This window comes from Polyodon spathula, chromosome 8 (genome assembly GCF_017654505.1).
Source record: "Polyodon spathula isolate WHYD16114869_AA chromosome 8, ASM1765450v1, whole genome shotgun sequence".
Classification (NCBI taxonomy): Eukaryota; Metazoa; Chordata; class Actinopteri; order Acipenseriformes; family Polyodontidae; genus Polyodon; species Polyodon spathula.
The window spans coordinates 47,407,225-47,428,707 of NC_054541.1; the positions used below are offsets into that span (position 1 = coordinate 47,407,225).

Genomic DNA, 21,483 nt, shown 5'->3' on the forward strand with positions numbered 1-21,483 from the left:
TTTTACTGATTTATCATGGTTTGCTATGTTTTTAATATGCTTTATCGTACCTCTGTGTGCTTTACAGTGTTTGTTTTTGCTTTACCATGCTTTATTATATTGTGGTAAACTTTTATAACAGCCTTACATTGCTTCCTAAAGTACAGCATCTACTGCTGTCTGATTGGCTCCCTCTTGTTTTCTGACATTCTGTGCATTCAGTTACATTGACGCAGCAGAGGTGAAAGGTGACTGATCAATGTTTATCACTAAAATGTGGTCTGTTTCTGTGAACTGGTACCATTTTGTCACATCTTTGAGATGCGCCACCGCTTTTATACAGGCTAATGAAAGAGAAACTGAAGTGCACAAGGTAAAGCTGATTTTGTTTCCAAGCATTGGGAACAGGGAAATCGGGACAGTCCCTAGCATACTGAGACTGTAAGTATGTACGTCTTATGCACTTGTGCATGTTACAATAAGGAAATAAGTCTTGCAGACAACAAGCAACTATAGGCTGAATTTACATTGATTTCTGTCCTTTATGCAGCGCTGTTGATTGTGTAAGAGTTCATAGAATTAGATTACAAAAAATTGAATTATCCATTTATCTGGTGCCTGTGTTTCTGAGAGATGATGTACTTTTGGTTGACCAGACAGATGCATGATTCTTTTTCATTGAATTGCTCTACCCAGCAGTACGATGAGCAAGATTCTTCTATAAGTCTATGTCATGATAATTATTATTATTGTTAGTAGCAGTAGCAGTAGCAGTAGCAGTAGCAGTAGCAGTAGCAGTAGCAGGTAGCAGTAGCAGGAACAGTTGTAGATGTAGTCACCAGCTGTCAAATGGTAGCTGGAAAACAATTATATTTAGCACCCTTAAACATGATTATTAAACCAGAGACTGCATTTATCATCTGCTTTACATTGCCTGCTTACGCTTTACCGTGTTTTTACTATGCTACTGTCTATATTGTCTCAATATTTAATAATTATAATTTAATCATTTTTATCTGAGCTATGACATATACAATATGACCTCCTCTAGTAGCACCAAGACCATGTCTGTTTGGCACACGCGTGGAAAGAAGAGGGTGAGCTGAGTGGATATGTGTGTCTGCAGCTGAAACTATCGACACTAGTCCTGCACCCAGTCCTCTGTTTCAAAACTACCCTCAATAAAGTGTAATATTTACAGACCCCTGTTAAATTAATCTTCTCTACGTTACAGCTGCACAAACAACTCCTAACAGTAAACCTACAGACTCAGGTAAGACTTGTGGGTATTTGTTTTGTATTCTTAATTTGCTTGTAATGTTTCCTGAATACACTAGAGGGCAGTGTTTTTCTACTCTCTCTCTCACTCAACTCTGGCCGAGACAAGCCACCTGTCAGCATTTAAGCATTGAAATATGGCAAGCCAAATTATCATTTAGAGATATCTCAAATACATGTCTAAATAAAAAGATATCTTAAATACATTTAGAAGTACCTGACAATGTCTCCAGATTTCTAAATTGAGCTTTAAATGAGATATCTAAAATGTAAGATATCTCGAAATGACTCCCTGTTAATTGAAAGATATCTAAATCATTTTAAGATGTCTCTAAATAACGTCCTTTTCATTTAGAGAGACCTCGAAATCATTTAGCGATATCTCTAAATAACTTCTTGTTAATTTAGACATATCTCTAAATGTACTGTACAGGAAGTCCATTCAAAACATAAAGCGTTCTCACAAGAAGTCATACAGATGCCTTGAAATGAATTAATGTTCATTTTGAGATATCTTAAAATGATTCTGAGATATCTTTAAATGAACAGGAAGTTATTTAGAGACATCTCCAACCACCAGGTTGTTTTTCGAGAGATCTTAAAATGATTTAGAGATAATATCTAAATGATAGTTTGGCCATGCTAGTAAAATATTATTATCCAATGGATCAAATAGGGTGGGGCAGCTTGATTCCAGTTTAGAAATATGAGTCGTCTAGCCAGTAAGGTAGCAAACACCAAGGAGTCTGCTTCAACCTTCATGAGCAAGATGCCATTGGGAATCACACCAAATAGTGCAGTAAGGGGGGTAGGTTCAATAGACATCTAGTTCATTGAAGAAGCTCTTAAAAATTGAGACCCAGAAAGGAGCCAACTTAGGACAAGACCAGAACATGTGACTGAGAGTGCCTGGAGCCTGTTTGCATCTCTCACAGGTTGGGTCAAGGTCTGGGAAGGTCTTGGCTAGTCTGGCTTTGCACATATGTATGCGGTGCAAAATTCTAAATTGTATGAGTCTGTGTCTGGCACAGATAGAGAAACAGTGTACCCTTGATAGAACACTATTCCACCCATGTTCTGGGAATGCACCATCAAGATCTTGCTCGCACTGTTTTTTCAACATATCTAAAGAGGGACGATGTAGAGTGGAGATAATGCTGCATATTAAAGATATTACTCCTTTGCAGATGGGATTTGTTTTCAATATACTATTAATAGGGGAGTCAGGTGGTAGCTGTCATTTTTAGATATCTTAAAGTGAAATTAAGATATTTTCAATTCCAGTGAAAGCCTTCTCAAAATATGTTTTAAATGTTTTTCACTCATCACATAGTTGACGGGTGTGAAGTACAAATAATATCTTTATATTTTAGAGATCAATGTAAAACCAGTGTCTTACTGATTGTACTATATTGTTAAAGGACAATTCTAACCAAGCACACTATACAGTATGCTGCAAATATTAAAACAGAAGATGTATTCTTTATATACACTGTATAAGTAAAAAGTGTGCTCAACTTTACCTTTCTTTCTACATATTGCTGAAGAAGGGCTTTTGTCTGAAACGACCTGAAATAAATTATTTTTAAAACATAATTCAAGCCTTTTGTGTACACCCATTTATTTTATTTTATTTACCTCAATTGGCTGTGATGGAAACATTCTTTTTTTTTTTTTTGATTCTAGAAATACCCAACCACCCCTTCATTGTGCAACCAACAAAACAAATCACCACACGCTTACAGAGAAAACCAGATTAACCAAAGCTGCATAACAGGAATTTAGCACAGTGTTTCTACAGGTGGGGGTTGTGCATCACAGAAATATCTGATATTGTTTTTATCAAATGGTTAAATGGTTCAGTATAAGAAATCCACAGAATTAGGGTTAATTAATTAAAAACGAAAAACCAAAAGATTCTCAGCCCAGAATAAAAAGAGAAGGATGACAGTATCAATTCAATCAGAAGCTTAAAACCCATGAAAATCGGAGCAGGAATCGTGCTTGTGTCTCACGAGATTTCAGCAGTCAAAATCCCGTATAACTGGTCGAATCTCACGTTATTCCTCAGCAAAGCCATACCAAACCACACACGCACACGCACACACACGAAAGACCGCAAAAGACAATGCAAATGTAAACCTCTCGTATAGTCTATTATTAATGTTTGTATAAACGCATGTTGTTAAGCACAACTAACTGAACTATTAGCGTCTGTGGAAGGGTGTTGGGTAATTCACTGACACAGGAGACAGACAGGTGAATTTGGCAACACCGCACAGGTGCCCACTTTTATTTCAGGGTGCTGTTTTTCTTTAGTCCCGCAGATGGCGCTGTGGGTACGTGGTCTGATTTACCAACGATGGTAAACAGAACCACGGGCAAACCAAGCGATGGTACACAATACCGGCACCCTTGCAGGTGCTCAAAGAAATAATAATGAAAACAGAAGGCGAAAAGAACAAGGAAAACTAAAACAGTAATAAAACTACAAATAAAAGGTGCTGCTCTCGGCAGCGTTATCCCGGTCGCCGCTACCCGCACGACCCGGATCACCGTCCTACTCTGTCGGCTAACTGGCCTGCTCTTTCACAATACGCCGGGGTCTGCCCAAGGGTTCCCCGCTCTCTCTGTCTCGCTGTGAACCTCTTTCTTTTCTCCCAGCTGATTCCCGGTCCTGAATCAGAGCCTCCGCACTCTCGGCGCGTTTACGTGGGCAGACCTGAGGAAACAGCAGAGCATTTTTTTATAGGGCTAGCAATCTGCCAAGACTCGCCTCTCAGCCATTCAGAGAGGGGGAAAGTCCACACACCTACCTTCCCACCTCCCCGTGTCACTGCCATGACTCACAGGCAGTTGCTGGAAGACTGCCGCCCTCTTCCTGCAGTACTGCGAACACGCCAGCAGAGTCAGCACAGATCTCTCCTTGCTACAGCCTCATATTATTATTATTATTATTATTATTATTATTATTATTATTAGTAGTAGTAGTAGTAGTAGTAGTAGTCCTATTGTATTTTGTTTCTATACTGAGCATCAAAAGAAACTTATCACTTATATTTGGATAAAATTCACTAGATGTGATCGAAAAATGACAAACTCTGTTTTAGAGCAGGTGCAGTGACTTTTTATTGTGCTGATTAATAATTGGTATCATGAAAATGCTGCAAAAGGATTTGTTGGGCAGATTTTGTGACTCTTGGTCTTGTCGTGGAAGTTTACACCTCAAATTCCTGTAAGACAGAGACTCAGTAGAACAAACAAGATTGAGTAAACAAGTTTAATAGTTTGCAAACCCGAGAGCACACTCAACACACGCAGGTGTTTAGGAATACCAAGATATGCTCTGACTACACAGAGCCAGTAAGCATAATATATACCTTGTAACCTGCAGTTACTGCGTCGATGCAGCTTGCGGTTGCTAAATAAAGAGAACTTCCTCTTTCTAGCTGGTAGTCAGTATTTTTCCATTCCTTATATGGGCCGCTTGCCCTGCAGCAAGAAAGAGGAAGTATGTTCAAAGACAACTACCAGTAAATAATACATTACTATTATATTATACCTAAATCTTATAAGCCGTAATAGCATTTAAACCTGTGCATTGAAACCCTAAACAATCATAGCAGTAGCAACATTGTAATTTTCCCAACACAGTCTCCCAGTTTGTGGCGTCACAAATGGTTCTGGCACGTCCCTTTTGTGATATTAGTTATTAGATCCTTTTGCATGGAAGGCCTCAGTTGCAAGAGTGTGTGGTTCTTTGATGGACCCAGATGCAGTTAAAATGTGTTTGCCCACTGACAATGGGAATGACAATGTAGAGATGGGAGCCCAACTAACAAGATTGAAGTTTTTGCAGGTATCAGACTTTTAAAGACTGTCACCCACACCTGTGAGCAGCAACTGACTCACTGAGAGCAGAAACTGACCCAAGACTGTCACAGCTACTGGAAGCAGGCTGATCTTTGGGAAATAAATTGAACATTTGTGAAACTGCAACAAGCATTGTAATGACTGTAATGTGTTTTAGACAATGTTTTTAGCAGATCTGCACAGGCCTGAAATGGTGTTTGCAGAACCAGTCCGAACTGAGCCTGGTGCAGAGTTCCAGTCCTGCTGGGAACGTGTTGAGTTATTAGATATGAATTGGATGATTTAAACTAGCCTGTATTGATTGGAATAATCTGATATACTCTTTGTCAATAATTATAATAATACTATATATGCTCCTTTCAAAAAGATCTGTATACTCAGCAGAAATCAATGGATAGACGTTTATTTCAGTCTATGAAAGCACCTGCTGGAAGGAGTCAAACTTGGCAGCCTCTTATCATAAGGCCTTGTTAGCATATTGCAGTTTTATGAGAAAAGTAGCCAGTTTCTTTTGTAACTTTACTTTCATTGCTTTCGGATAACAGAAGGTATGAGTATTAGAAAATGCTTACGGTCGTGTCTCGTATTAATCAACACCAAACAAATTGCCAAAAGGCTTAAAACCTGCTTCAACTGGATTCTGTATGAACAGAGAAAGGGGTCAGGCTTAATGCAGTAAAATAATATTAGCACCTGTTATACTGAGGTAACTGAATTAGAAATAAGTGGTATAAAATCATTTAAAGTTAAACTGCTATACAAATAACAGTATTATTGTTGAAAGAACATATTACAGTTAAAAATGAGAGAAGTTCAGTACTAACGGACACTGTCAGAATATTGTAATAAGTGTACTGTGTTTATAAAACGAAGAAGAATATAAAACCAGCATAAATAACATTGCAGCGAATTATGAACAGTTTACAATGATTTGAACTAAGAAAACTGAACAAATCTTAATGTTAGAAAAAAAAAGCTTGTCTATGTGCCTTTGTTATTTGTGCACATACACTTTTGGAGGCCGACCAGGTTATTGCGTGTGGAAGCCTGTAACCTGGAACCGCAAGGTGGAAAAATAAATAATGGGATTACCTCGTACGTACAACAAAACTATCCTTTTTTTTTTCTTCACCTTGCAGTTCAGGGCTTCTGTAACTAAGCATAGAGGTTTTAAATTAAAAGAAAAGTATTCTGGTCTAATAATAGAGTGACAAAACTCTCTGAAGAGAAATAATGTTTTAAGTATTTTGGTCTAATAAGAAACATAATATTTAAAGTTGCAAGTGTTTTTGCTTGTTTAAGGCCCTACTTGGTTGCACCAGAGCTTATTTAGGTGTGTCATAGCAAAGGGGGTGAATACTTATACAATCAATTATTTTCTGTTTTATATCTGTAATTAATTTAGAACAATTTGTAGATTTTATTTTTCACTTTGACATTATGGACTTTTTTGTATTGATCAGTGGCATAAACTCCTAATTAATTCCATTTTGATTCCATGTTGTAACACAATAAAATGTGGGAAAGTCCAAGGGGGGTGAATACTTTTGAGAGCCACTGTATATCAATAAAAAGAGTACCTGAGAAAATTCTGACAGTGGCCTGTCATTGACAGAGTGTGTCTGGTTATACCGTCTCGCCAGGTTTGAAATTTCTGGCTGTGAGCACCCAAGACGATGAGCCACAGTACGTTGCCATAGTCCAGCCTCCAACATGCCAATTGCATGAAGGTGCTGGTCTCTTGACAGACGTGGAATATTGATGTTTTTCTGTGGTTTCTTTATTGTTTTTATTCAAGCTTGCAATTCAACAGCTGAAATCACTCCATATCCAGTGTCCAATCAACTGTCTCACTAATTAGGTGATTAAGTGCATATGCTTCAGTCACAGTCATTCAAGCGAGTCGCAGTCAAGGATGAATGATTGAGTGATTAAAAAGAAACCAAAAACATTTCGTCAATGTCCATCATTTATATACCTTATTTTTTCAAAAATAAATTTGTTATAATAGTGAGAAGTTTCTTTTGATGCTCGGTATATAATTCTTTTAAGATGTCCCAGGAACAACAGAGCTCCAACTCTTCCTCCACCACACAGAACTGGAATGAATTATTAGCATCAGTTGGCATATTGTGCAAAAAGTAATGTATATAGAAAAGACACTGATGTGGGGGACTTTCCTTTTTCATTTGCATAACTTATGCTGTTTACTTAAGTAGAGGCATGTTACAGCCTGTTTTTTTTTTTTTTTTTTTTTTTTTTTTTAATAAAGTCATTAACATGGCTGTTTGCTTGTGATTTGCGTGTGAATGTGTATTCCTACAGGTTTGTCCCGTCCCGTTGCAGGACCACCATCTCCAATATTGAATGCTGTTGATTCCCTGGCTTGAAAAACAATGCTTTGTTATTTACTAGAATCATTTTTTTGTTTATTAACTGATTACCATTAGCTTGATTACACAATAACACATATTTTTAAGGGGTTCCTTAACATATTGTAGTGGTCGGGCAGCTATGAAAGACTGATGTGGGCTGAAGGTGGGGGGGGGGGGGGGGGGGGGGGGCGATGGATAAACACATAGTTAGATGCCTTGTATTGTGTAGTGTACTGGTGAGGTATTATTGGTGTGTGGGTGCCGACCGTGTACAGCTGGGATTGGGTGGGAGTAGGGTATAGTTATTTGGAGATTGGGGGGCTAGCATGCTAATTAGAGGAAATTTTAGTTGGGCTTTATTATAACGAACAGCACAGCTGCTTGGGTCGAGTTTTTCAGGGTTCATAAAAGAGCAATAAGCGGCACTTTGAAGTGTCTTTCAACCTCAAGCTTTGTCTGCCTCATTATTTTACTAATGCTTGCTTGGATCCCCCAGCACACTCAGCTCTACAGTATAGTAACCCACCTGTATCTGTTACAAACACATTTCAGACTGAAACTACTCAGCAAACATCACATCCATGTTTTGGGATTGTCAGCTCCTAGTGAATCCTAGTGAATCATACAATATGAGTGGAAAAATCGGTTTTAATTTTGTCTTATTACCACCCCAAGGTGAATGTTACAGCTTAGTCCTCTTAGTTGTAACAAAGTACATTTTTACTCAACCTATTTTATTAAAAGTCTAGTGTACGTCTTTGTGGCAGCTGGCACATCCAAGTGGTTAGTCTCTGCAAAAAACCTCAAAGATCAGATGTATTACACAATATGCAGGGGAGTGGGGGTTTCCAGTAATACAAGATACAGTCTTCACGCACAGCACATTTTGTTGCAAGCAGTGCCCACCACAGTACTAAAAGCCTCAAACAACAATCAGCTGCTGCTCTTGTTTTGCATTATCACCGAGAACATGTCAAAAGTCAGCACCTGTTTGAAATATTTACTGATGATTTTCAACTTTGTGTTTGGGGTAAGTTATTGTTAACCTTACAAGGACACTATGGGTATTCTGTTAGTAATATATAATATATATATATATATATAATATATATATATTATATATATATATATATATATATATATATATATTTATATATAACTTGTTAGGTTCTGTGGAATCTAGTTTTTCTTTTCAGACTGGTTTATTAAAGGGGAATGTTTTGTTTTGTTGTTGTTGTTGTTGTGTTGTTGTTAAGGGTTGGTACAGTATTGTTAACAATTAGGGACTAATAATTTTAAAGTGTTTTGATTTTTTTATAACTTTGTTAGTCACATTTAGAAAGTTAATTCATATAGCACTGATTCTGAGCTTGTACAAAAACTGTCCAAAGCTGTAGTCCAAACACAGGTGCGTTAAGCAAAAAAATATCAGTTTTTATTTATTTATTTATTTATTGATTATTTATTATCTAATACTCGCACACTGCGTATCACAAAATGACATGAAGATCAAAAAGAGTCCAAAGCAGAAATATATTTAATCTTATTCACACTCACAGGTGCAAAAAAAAAAAAAATGAAAACATATAGAGATGGACATGGACTTGTGATAATCATACATTTCTTGGTGTTTAGGGGATGTAAAAATTCTTTAATTTTAAGATTCTTAAAACTCTATGAGCTCAAGCTGTGCAATATTGACACTCCCACTCAGTGTGCCTAACAGGCTGTGAATTAGTGTCTGCTCTTACAAATCTATCTCTAAGGTTTTTAACTTTTGAGTATACATAATCTGTTTATTTATTTCTGTACTATTGATTGTGAAGCGCTCTGAGATGACTGCTTTTAAGGGCGCTATAAAAAAATAAAGTTTATTGTTATTATAATAAATACTGTATGGGTCCTCTAAATAGCCTAGGTAAAGATTTGCATAGTATGGTGCCATTGTTGCACCCATAGCAGTACCTTGAATTTGCCAATAGAATTAATCCTCAAAGACAAAATAATTCTTTGTTAATAATAGTTCTGCAAAGTTAAGAAGTAATTCATTCAGAAAATCTGAAACATTTTGAGGTCAGTTTATGAACCTTCAGTAGAATATAAACTACTGGTTTCACCAGATTATTATTTGTCAGATATTTCAGTTAATAAATAAAACACCCTTTATCTGCATCCTTCAAAACAGTATCAATCTCCCTTTTGAATTTGGAAGTAGGGTAACTAGCCAATAGTTTATGAAAGGTTGTAACAGATAACAGGCTTTTTACTTCTTGATTGTACTTTATTTTGGGCATAATTACCACGCCACCCCCCCTTAGCCGATGGCTTGATAACTATGTCTCTGTCCATACAGAGCTTTTTAAGAGTCTGATGTTACACATGGCTTAGCTTTGATTTGAGAAATGGGGTGCCTCTTTAATTATATTATCAACATCTCTGTCTACCAAATGACAGAACGTATTTACTGAAGAGTTACAGACCACTGGACAAAATTTACAAGAAATTTCAAATTTGGATCTTGAAAAATTGATATTAGTTCCAGGAGAATTCCCTGCTGAATTATTACCGTCACTGTTTTTATTATAACATTTGAGTCTCAGATTTCTAAAAAAATGTGAACATTTCAAAACATGTAATATAATTAACGTTTCTTATTTTTAAACTAATATCAGCATGATCAGAATTCACACCAGAAAATATCTTTATTATTTATTATTATTATTATTATTATTATTATTATTATTATTATAATAATAATAATAATAATAATAATAATAATAATAATAATAATAATAATAATAATAACACCTTTGCAATACAATTTTAACAAAGGTGTAATGTAGCAGGGAGAGATCTGTGCTGACTCTGCTGACGTGTTCTCAGTACTGCAGGAAGAGGGCGGCAGTCTTCCAACAACCGCCTGTGAGTCATGGCAGTGACACGGGGAGGTGGGAAAGTGGGTGTGTGGACTTTCCCCCTCTCTGAATGGCTGTGAGGCGAGTCTTGGCAGATTGCTAGCCCTATAAAAAAATGCTCTGCTGTCTGCCCACTTAGACGCAACGAGAGTGCGGAAGCTCTGATCCAGGACCGGGAATCAGGCGAAACAAAGAGGTTCACAGCGAGACAGAGAGAGCGGGGAACCCTTGGGCAGACCCCGGCATATTGTGAAAGAGCAGGCTAGTTAGCCTACAGAGTAGGACGGTGATCCGGGTCGTGCGGGTAGTGGCGACCGGGATAACGCTGCCAAGTGCAGCACCTTTTATTTGTAGTTTTACTACTGTTTTATTTTCCATTGTTCTTTTCACCTTCTGTTTTCATTATTATTTCTTTGAGCACCTGCGAGTGCACTTGCTGTTCGCGTACCAGCTGTGTTATTTCCGTGGTGCTGTCTATCATCGTTGATAGGCAGCCCACGGTCAACAGTGCCCTCTGCCGGAAAAAGCAAGAACTGTTCTCAAATAAAACTGGGCACCTGGGTGGTGTTTTCAATTACACCTGTCTGTCTCCTAGTCAGTGAATTACCCACACCCCTTCCACATGTACTTTAGAGTTACTTCTATTGTCAAGAAAATGCTATGCCTCAATGTAAAGAATTTGTCTTCAGTGTATCGTTGCCTTTTTAGCTTTTCCTTTTTTATTTAAAAAATCTACCGAGCACTATAACACACTTTACCGTTCATTAACCCCAACTGGCATTATTTAATGTAAAACAAATTACTACATGTGTAAACTGTATCTTTACAAAACACGTGCTTAGCATAAGAACGCACTTCTGAACCTCCCCATCCAGTGCAGCGATCAGGTGCCTCCCGCCTTCTCAGTCTCTGACCACTTGTTTACCTCTGCAATCACAACGAGGGTGGCCTGGAAGGCCTCCCGTTGATGGTTTTGATGCGGGGCGCTGATCCCACAACAGCCATCGGCTCCCAGGCACAGTTATTTAGATCATTATATATTCTCCCAAAAAGAAAGTGTCTGAATAACTAATGAACCAAACTAGCGGATAGATTCCCGTCGAGTTTTCTGCAGCTTTAGAAAATACTGAATTAGAGGGAAAAACAGATTTGCAGAAAAATACTGGAAATAATGTCTTATCCCCCACTGGCTCTTCTTTGAAAATTACCTCTTTAATGTAAAGTGTTACCCAGATGTACTTAAATTGGTTGTTAATGGTTTGTTGGCTTCTCTTTGCATCAGTGTCAAAACTAAGGTCTCTGTGCTTTTCCCTCTCTGCGTGTCTCTTCAGTCCTGAATTTTCTTTCTTTTTGTGTCTTTGGTAAGGGGCCATCCCGGATCCAGTACCTACATTATTTCAGAACAGAAAGCATGGAACTGTATAAACAAAACAATATGAAGCCTTTGTGCGTCATTGTCCACTGTAATCAAATATCCTTTTTTGAACATGGCAAACCCTCTTTCTAATCGAACCCCCACCATATTATGCCAATACCATTTTTTGAAACAAGTAACACTGAAGTATAAAAGCAGTAAGCCCCTCTACATTGAACATTTCCAGGACCGTTTAGTCATAAATACCTGATAATGCCCTCTGAAATAGGACTTATTGCTTATTGGAAACTTTTCTGCATTAGAATAATAATATGAAACAATTGTTCCAATTCAGGGTTGAAAGAATCCAATGTTTCTATGTACAATGCCATGTTTCTATGTTCAAATAAGAGTGTAAGCTTTAACATGTGAGCCTTGGTGGGGTCTGCGTGAGTTAATTATTATGTGTTACTTACCTCTTGTCCACCCTATATTATTAGATACAACATTTATACACATAACACATATTTATTTAACTTTAATGTTTAACTTTAAACAATGTGCTGCTGTCTGTGACGTTCAAATCCTGACTGATGCCTTGGTTCTCAGTAGATCTGCTTCCTTTTGCATGCCCTGTCTTCCGCAGAACAGCCTGTTTCTACTATCCAGAAGTTCTGGTTATGAAGGAATTGCTTTCTGGTTAATTGGCGCAGTCGGCTTATTCACTCACCTTTCGTTCCTTTCAATTCTGGGTTCCTAAAATTAAATCTGGCTGAGGTCACAATTCAGTGGACATGAGTTTGAGAGTCTCATTCTTAACTAAAGCCTCTTCACACCAAATGAGTGGTGAACAAAACTAAGAAGACAAGCACATTTCCTTGGCACACCAAAAGCATTAAAAATAAACTCCTTGCCCAAGTCCATTCACCCACTGTGAAGAGGGCTCAAGCAGATAGTCCTGACAGAACCACCACCAGGTATTTCACAGTGCAAAGCTTTGCTTGAGAGAGTTCCAGGACTGAATGGAAGTTTGGGGGTCAGGTCAGGATTAAGGGAAACTCGCTTAGCGAGGTGAAGCTAGCTGGGTATCTGACTGTACTGTATTATATTCACAAAATGTGTGTGGCTGTGTTTGGAACTGTTCAACTTTAATGAATGTTGATGTTGTGTGTTTCAGGTTGCTGGGGGTGTCTTACTAATCTTAGGGATAGTTGCCAAGAGATACCACATAGCTGAGGTAAGAAATCAAGTCGATCAGCTCAGCTGCCCACGACTTCCTGATAGCTATGCAAAATGCACTGAGAAGGGTGTGTCATGTTTAAATTAGGGATGGTACTTCCTACTCTCTGGTAGACCATCAAACTAATTAACTAAACTTCACCTAACTTACCATTAAGAACCATTCCTGTAATAAAATGATGTACTGTCAGAAGAGAAAACAGTGCTTAATCCCATTGTGACAGAGTGACACAGTGCTAACTGTGCAGCCCACAGAATCAATCGGTTCAAATCGAGGTGTTCTGTAACACAACCCTTACTGCAGAGCTGTTATAGCAAGTCCTGCACGAACAGGCATCACGCTGGAACTATATTTTACCAGATTGTTCAGCCAACTCATGTAAGCAGGGACAGATCCCGGACATGCTTTGTTTCTGTAAAATGTCCATCTTGTGATTTTAGATGTATGATATCTGCCAATGTGTGTGTGTAACTTATATAGTATAGACGTCTTATTGTCAATGGAAAGATTTATGATTCTCTTATACTTCTTTTAAAACGATTCTGAGAGTCGAACTCAATCACTGTACCTCAGGGAGTGGAGATATAGTTACCTATCCATTGCGCTACTGACATTAGTCAGAAATCACCATATAGTGTATTATTATACAGCACTTCAGCACAGTTCACTCATTGAGGCACCTGGGCATATGGGTATCGGGTGTCTAATCATGGTTCTGAATGTTTTTGCAGCCAGAGAGGGACACACTGAATTATCCCAAGGATGTTGCCATTGTCATTGGGGGGATCACCATGGCAATTGCATTTTGTGGAGGGTATGGTGCCAAGAAGGAGAACAAATGTATGCTGGGTCTGGTAAGTAGGGTATTTTAGCTGTGATTTTGTTTTTCTTTCATTAATATTACTCTTTCCTGATTGTCAGTAGATTGCTTTTAAGGTTCCACCTAATCTAAGAAGAATTTTGGGGTCAACAAAAGTTAAAGGTCAAACTTAAACAGTAAATAGTTGCAGTACCTAACCCTGACTATAGCCTTCTCACTTGTGTGACCAGCTATGAAAATGCACTATATATGCTGTATATAGTGTAATATATTCTAGGCATGGTACTAGAGTGCCGTTCTTCATCAGCTTTAACAGGTTTGGTGGTATAGTTCACTGCTTTTGGGCCTGGATGGAGGTTTAATTAAGAACACAATAGGAATCTGGTGAGGAAGGGCTAGTGTTGCTATCTGTTTATAGTGTTTGGTCAAAACAACCAACTTCCCAACATTTATACCTTTGTCAAGGGAAAGTGTGCTGGAAAACAAGAACTGCAGGTTCAGTACTTATAGGCTTTTGATGCCATGGTAACTGCACTCACTTATTAATATAAAGCAAAGAGCCCCTTATCAAGTGTGTCAGTAGGATCTCATGTACAGTATACTGTGAAATCAATTGCTTTATCGATCACTCATTAGATGGAAAATACAGTTTTAAATAGCAATTTGCGTGATTTATTTTAGGTATACACTAGGAAGTAACCCTTGACAGCTTGCTACGTGTGTGTGTGTGTGTGTGTGTCTGTGTGTGTGTGTGTGTGTGTATATATATATATAAAATGTGTGTGTGTGTTTTTTTGTTTCTACAGTTTTTCACTGGACTGTTAATCTGCTTAATTGTCCTGCTCATTGTTGCTGTACCCATGGCCATGTTCAAATCGAAGGTATGGAACGTCTCTAATACATCTTCTTCATGTTTTTCACTCATTTGAAAATGTAAGAATGACACACAGATATTTGAATGGTCATACAGACAGCCTGCATATACACACTGAATATAGGTAAGGTTGCAATTTGAAAAATTGAAGAATAAACTGCTTATTCCCTGTTCTTGCTTTTTAGTTTTATAATGCATTTTTTAAAATTGTTTTTCTTGTTTTAATCTGTTTAAGGTATTTGAGGAGATTGAAACAGGCTTTAGAAATCACATTCCTCTGCTTGAAAAGGCCGGCACATCTTGGGATAGCTTGCAGAAGGTAATCATTGTTTTTATAAGCATTGTCTGTATCCTGTTCTTGTGTTGAAGATGTTTTCGTTATTTTAGTTTTTGTTTTATTCACTCTTTAATTCAGGATATATTCTGTAAATATGCAATACTGTGAAAGATGTTTGATCCTGGATTCTAAACACTGCCTCTGCAGTGCTGTAGGTCACATGCACAGTGAAGCTGACCTGCTGTACAGCTTGTGGAGTGCATATATATATATATATATATAGAGAGAGAGAGAGAGAGAGAGAGAGAGAGAGAGAGAGAGAGATGTTATCAATTGCTGTTAAAATGAGTATAGTTTTACCTTTTATTATTTCTAAAATGAGAACTACTGTTTTATAGTTTTGTATGAAATATCATACATGTGCATTAATACTAAATGCCAGATCAGAGACATGCTTTTCCAATATAAACACAGGTTTATTTAGAACCAGAAAGCAGCAATCACTTAAGTGAATAGGTGACTGTGACATCACAGTTTCGGATCCTGATTGTTTTTGCCAAAATGTTAAACATTGGCCATGTTTGAGATACATTGCTTGGTGAACAGACTCCTACTGAGATAAACCCACACATGATATTAATTATGTCTTTATTCAACAGGGCGGTGAGTGCTGTGGACTGGTCAATGGTTACGAAGACTGGGGAAGTCAAATCCCAGACTCATGCAACTGTGTGGCCTTCAGCGCTTCAGACTGTGTTGAGGTGCAGGTGTGTACAGCAGTAATTCAAACACATTTTCTTCAGACATATATTTGTGTCAAATCATTTTAGTTCCCAACTTTAAAGGCATTGGTGGAATTCTGACATCTTTTACTCCTGTTTGAAAAGGAATAAATGTTCTTGTTAAAAAAAAAGACAAACTGAAAGTGCATCACTGTGTTCCACCTGACCAAAATCCAGCACGCTACGTCAGCTAGATAAGCCACAGCATGCTGTATGTGTATCTGCACATGCTCCGCACAACTCCTTACCAGCCCTGTGTTACTCAGTGTTCTGTTCTTGATTTGAACAATAGTCTGGTGTGTTAATTACAGCACACCCAGGAGCCTTACCGAAGTGGTTTCCCATTGGCCAATGGCCCATGCCATTGTAGCTCATGGCATTGTTGGTGAGGTGCCGCTGGAGATCATGTGATAAATGGGCTTTCTTCAGCTCACTCTTGCCGTGTGTGTAATGTTGATGTGAAGGCCAGGGTGGTTGACTCAGAGTTGTCAGTTCTCGTGTGTGTGTGTAACATGGAGGAGGAGGTTGGTCACAAATCAACGACCCAATACAATATTGCCTGTTATATCTGCATCCAGATTCTTTGATTAGAAAACTTCTTTGTTTTTTTATCCAGGAAAAGAGGTCCTGGTTGACAAATTACGACCTTCCCAGAAAGGTGTACAAACAGGTAAGTCCAGTAATTAGTCCTGTTCCATCTGCTGCTGTCATACATTTGCACCATTTCACACAGAGAGCAAATGCAACCCTGCACAGTCAGCTACTGTAATGCTGAACAATTTTGATAACATGACACCGCTATGATGCAGTTACCGTATGTACAGATGTATTTATTCATTTTTCTAGTGCTCTCTGTCTTCCGGCTGCTGATCCTCTCTCACTTAAGAAAAAGACTGCCCCTCATAATCTGAATTATATTGCCCATAGACCAGGGCCAAGACTACACAACGCCGCCATCTTGTGGCAAGAAAGTGTACCTAACAAATAGTAAAGAATAATGGCAGCAGAATTATTTCATACCCTTATTTGTGTAACAACAAACTCACAGTTAACAAATTGTCCTCTACTGTCAATACTGATTTTGCAAGATTTTAGTAAAATAAATAATACGACTATTTAATTTGTTTTGTGTTTTTTTTTTTTATTTTATTTCTGCAGCCTTGTATGTACGTGGTGTTTGAAATATTGGAGCTTGCTTTTAAATTGTTTCTTGGATTCACCTTTGGATTCGCAGTCATTGCGGTAAGAATGAATACTGGTTTAGAACCGTACACCATGTTTTATATAACTCCCTTCACGCCATGGCACCCAGAGACAAAAACAAAACAGAAGCACATTCACAGCATTATGTTTTCAATTGAGGTGAGCTAACCTTACCACACATGTGATTAGATCATTCTGAATTACCACGTCCGTTTCCGTTACAATAAAGACACATCTCCGTAAACAAGAATGAAACACACAGACTTTAACATCATGCTGTGTGCTGTATAGTGTATGGCTGAATTTCACAGGAGAACAGTACAATTTGACAGGGCCATTTGCAATTTTGTTTTATATTCAATTGCAGCATTAAGATGTTAGAGTTTTCGATAAATCATTTAAAAATAAGCATGGGCGGCCTGACAGAATGCACAACACCTACAGCAAATGCAATATGGGAGAGCCATGCAAATGTAAGAGATTAATCTGTAAAAAGCAATTTGGTGTAAAAGCAAATATTGATCTGCTATTGAATTCTGTTTGGAATGGAATGAGGAATCAGAAGACAAAGGGGCGAGTGGGGTTTAAAGCTCCTTGTGAGTGACAGTCGAATTCAGATAATTACGCTCTTGGGATAGTAAGATTCTGTCGCTGGATTTGAATTTAACACGTGTTTTGAATATTGTATTTGAAGGTAGGCCTACTGCTAATATGGGAAATGACTTGGGAAGTCAAAGCTGTAGTACAGATCTCCCTGGCCTTTCGCCATTTTGGCTTGAATAGGAAGGGTCATACTGAAATACATGTTCATTTTCATGACTGTCGTCTAAGTTACTGTGTTTTCATTAACTATTGCTTTGTCTCTTTTTCAGTTGATTGGTATGATCCTGTCAATGACAATGTACTGCCAGGTGAGAAAGAAAAGCAACTACAGTAATGGAAATCTACCACCACAATACTCTGAGATTATTAAAAATGCAGGATACTACTAGCGTCGCCTATTGCTTTATTGATGGATCATTATTCAAGTGGAATTTTAATAATGTGCTGTTTCGTGCTTTAATAACTTTGCTTCATGCTTTCTCGTTAGCTTCTTTGGTAATGGTTTAAACGTCACATTGCTATGTGCTTTGTCTGTTAGAGGAAGACTTCAGTCAGTAAATATTAAAGAGCTACTAGTGTACCTGAAAGCTGTTGTGCTGTTTTTGTTTTTTCTTGATTTCTTGTGTCTGAGAGGCCCTGTCTCTATATCAGGACCATCTGAACTGTCACTTTGTGAATACTATCAGGTGCAAATATAGTGTTGCCTATAAATACCTTTATTATTAGTATTATTAGGGTTATTTCTTAGCACACACTAAGAGGGAGTGAGCAGAGGACAGGGTATGGAATGGGAAGGAGGCGAGGTAGGGAAGAGTTTACCTTTATACACATAGGTAAAACAACAAGCACATGTGCCCTGCTTTTCCATTCCAATAACATCTCCCTGCATTAGCCTATGAAGTGTGTTCTCTTAGCCTAGAGTTTAAGCTATTTTATATCTTATCTGCAATCTGGTCTGCAGAAGCTGTGCATGTACAGGTCCAGACTCCATGCTATTACAGAATAAAAAAACAAAACAATAGTTATTGAATGCTGTATAAAAGATAAAAGAAAGCTACACAAGGCTGTTGCACTTGGCTTGGTTTTAATGACATAAATAAGCCCTTAGGTGAAGAAATGCACACTGAAGCCTGAGTACTGATATTCTTCAAATCTACATTGAAGAGTCTTGATAGTCCTGAACTAGTTAATAAGCATTGTATATAATGGGCTAATAGAGCATAATACAGAACACAGATACATAAAGTATTACACCAGGTAGCACATTAAACACGGTGTGACAGAAGAGACCTGTGCTGGCTATTGGGCTCATGCATGATCCTGCAGAGGGGGCAGCAAAAAGGAATATCCACTAGAAAGTGTCCTAAGGGCATCAGATGAATCGAGGGCATTTGCCATTTACTCCCACCTTTCACTTCCAGAGCTCACAGCTCTACAAAATCAATCCACGTGACCCTAACCCAACCTCAACTCTAACCTTAAGCAACCCCAGCCCTGAAAAACCTAACCCTAACCCAATACCTGACCCTAAACCTAACCAGTAAGAATCATCTGATGCATTGAAGACAGTTTCTAGTGGATATTCCTTTGTGATGCCAGCGGGGCACCCGTCTGTCAATCATGGCTGAGCACGGGTGTGTTGCTCGGACCTCTTTGACTGGTTAGGGGCGGGTCTTGGAGGGACGGTCGTTCCCATAAAATTGACACTTGCATATTCCTCTGGTAGTCCTGACTGGATACAATCTGGCAGAAGCCCTGGCCAGAGAATCAGAATAGAACAGAGAACAAGGGTATACAGGAGTACAAATTAAGTGTGTCTGTGCTTGGGACAGCAACAGGTGGAATTGGAAGGCAGCTGTAGAATGTAGAATGTAGACGACCGCTGAATTTACTTTTATACCTGTCCTGGGATGTTGTGTAAGTTCATCAGGGCAACCCCATAGTCCATAGTGAGGAATAGGGGACGTCATTAACAAATCACACCCCGCAGACATGCAGGGTATCGAGACCCTGCGTAAAGCAGTATTTGTTTTGTACTTTCACCTTTGTTTTTCTCACTTTGGTGTTTATTTAACTGGCACCTGCATGTGCTGAAAGGACTGTGACAAAAGCACAACAAAACACAGAAATAAAATAGCTGGTAACCAAAATAAAAGCGGCATCTCAAATAAACATCTCTGGCTCCAGGTGCATCAGTGACTCCCCCAAACACCCCCTATCACACACGGATATTTTATATTTTCCACAATTTCAATGTTTGTGTTTTTTTTTGGTTTGTTTTGGTTCTGAATGCTGCAAGTCCAGTCTTTCTAGCACTAGAAATTGCATTAACACCAAATGCACTGTGATTCTGGTGTGTATTAGTGAATCCAGATCAGTGTTTTTAAATGAGCTAGAAATGCATTAAACTAAAGTGTTGTAATGGCCGGGGTCGCAATATCTGAACTTTTTTTTTTAAGAATGATAGACAGACAAGTGGTGCAGGTGCAACGCTCCGTGAAGCTTTTTATTGCCCTTCGTGACACGTTAAGGGTCCCTGTTCAGGCCAGAACCACACCACCAAAACAATAAAGCCCACGATAAACCCTCGATCCTGTATCCTTCTCTCTGTTCTTGTCAGTAACCTAACCCTTTTTCATACCTTACCCACAGGCAGTCCCACAGCTACCCGATAGGTCTCACACGATTCTCAGTAAATCAGCACCAGTCTTTCTCTATCACTCTCGTACAGCACACACCCCCCAATCACTCCCTCCTCCCAATACAGACCTCTGCTCCTGCCCCACTAGCTCCCTCCCACCAATCACTGTGCTTCGCTGGACCTCCAGACCTTCCCACCCCAAGCACCCACTGACACCCACGCTCACACAACCCCCTCTGCGGCTCTCACACCTCGTTACTCACCCTGAATCTCCCCATAGCTAACTACCACCCCACACCCCCTAGAACAGGGGTCTCCAACCCTGGTCCTGGAGAGCTACTGTGGCTGCTGCTTTTCGTTTCAATCAATCTCTCAGTTACTTAATTGAACCAGTTATTGGCTTAAATAGTCAGGATGAGCAGGTGTTCCAGATCTTTAGCCACTGCTGATGTAAAGACACCTAGAAAACCTGCTGGAGAGGGGCTCTCCAGGACCAGGCTTGTAGAGTCCTTGCCTGATGTACCCTGTGCACCTTACAATAACAGCAATGCAACAGCAATAACAAAGTCCCTCTGGAGCGCGAGTGCACTGTGCCGAGACCTCCAGATGGGTCGTTACAGAATTAAAAGCTCTTAAAAGTGTTTTAAAACAGGATTGCAAGTAACCCAGGAGAAATCTTGGGGTGGCTGTAAATGATTTCAGTACTGCATTAGTACAATATATTATTATTATTATTATTATTATTATTATTATTATTATTATTATTATTATTATTATTAATAATAAAACACTTTTTACCTGTGTCAAATCAAATTCTTTCACAGATATTAAAGACTTGTGCGCCATCTAGCCCTGGCCCTGTGTAATGTTTCAATCACTATTTCCCTAAAGATGTATAGGGCTTTATAACGTAACAATGTGCAGAATATTACCACCTTGGTTCAAGATACAGTGAAAACAGAAGACTCCCTAATAGTGATAAGAATAAACGTGGCACAGCTGGATATTTAATATTAGAACGACCACAAATACTCTCAATAGGCAGAAAGCGAGACCTGTGCATTTGTAATGACTTTGTTGTTGTGGTTTCCTTGATGCTTGGTTAATGTTTCTATGGTTAAATCCTTGGTAACTAAAGAGCCAGCAAACTTGTACCAGGTATATATTCAACTAATAAAGACCCCAAGCTGCGTGACATCATTTCATATGAAAGCAGATTCTATATAAATAGTACCATTTGGATGCACAGCACTAAGTGATGTTCAAACA

The 21,483-nt window shown here is 38.6% G+C and overlaps 1 protein-coding gene across 1 annotated transcript; it reads left to right on the forward strand.

Annotated features, from left to right (window-relative positions):
- The first annotated feature begins 8,382 nt into the window (after positions 1-8,382).
- On the forward strand, positions 8,383-18,151 carry LOC121320064 (tetraspanin-8-like). Its single transcript, XM_041258220.1, has 9 exons — positions 8,383-8,535; positions 12,952-13,011; positions 13,746-13,868; positions 14,641-14,715; positions 14,944-15,027; positions 15,645-15,752; positions 16,384-16,437; positions 16,926-17,009; positions 17,843-18,151. Exons 1-9 carry the CDS (start codon positions 8,476-8,478, stop codon positions 17,960-17,962), a joined length of 768 nt encoding a protein of 255 aa, XP_041114154.1. The 5' UTR covers positions 8,383-8,475; the 3' UTR covers positions 17,963-18,151.
- Positions 18,152-21,483: the final 3,332 nt, after the last annotated feature.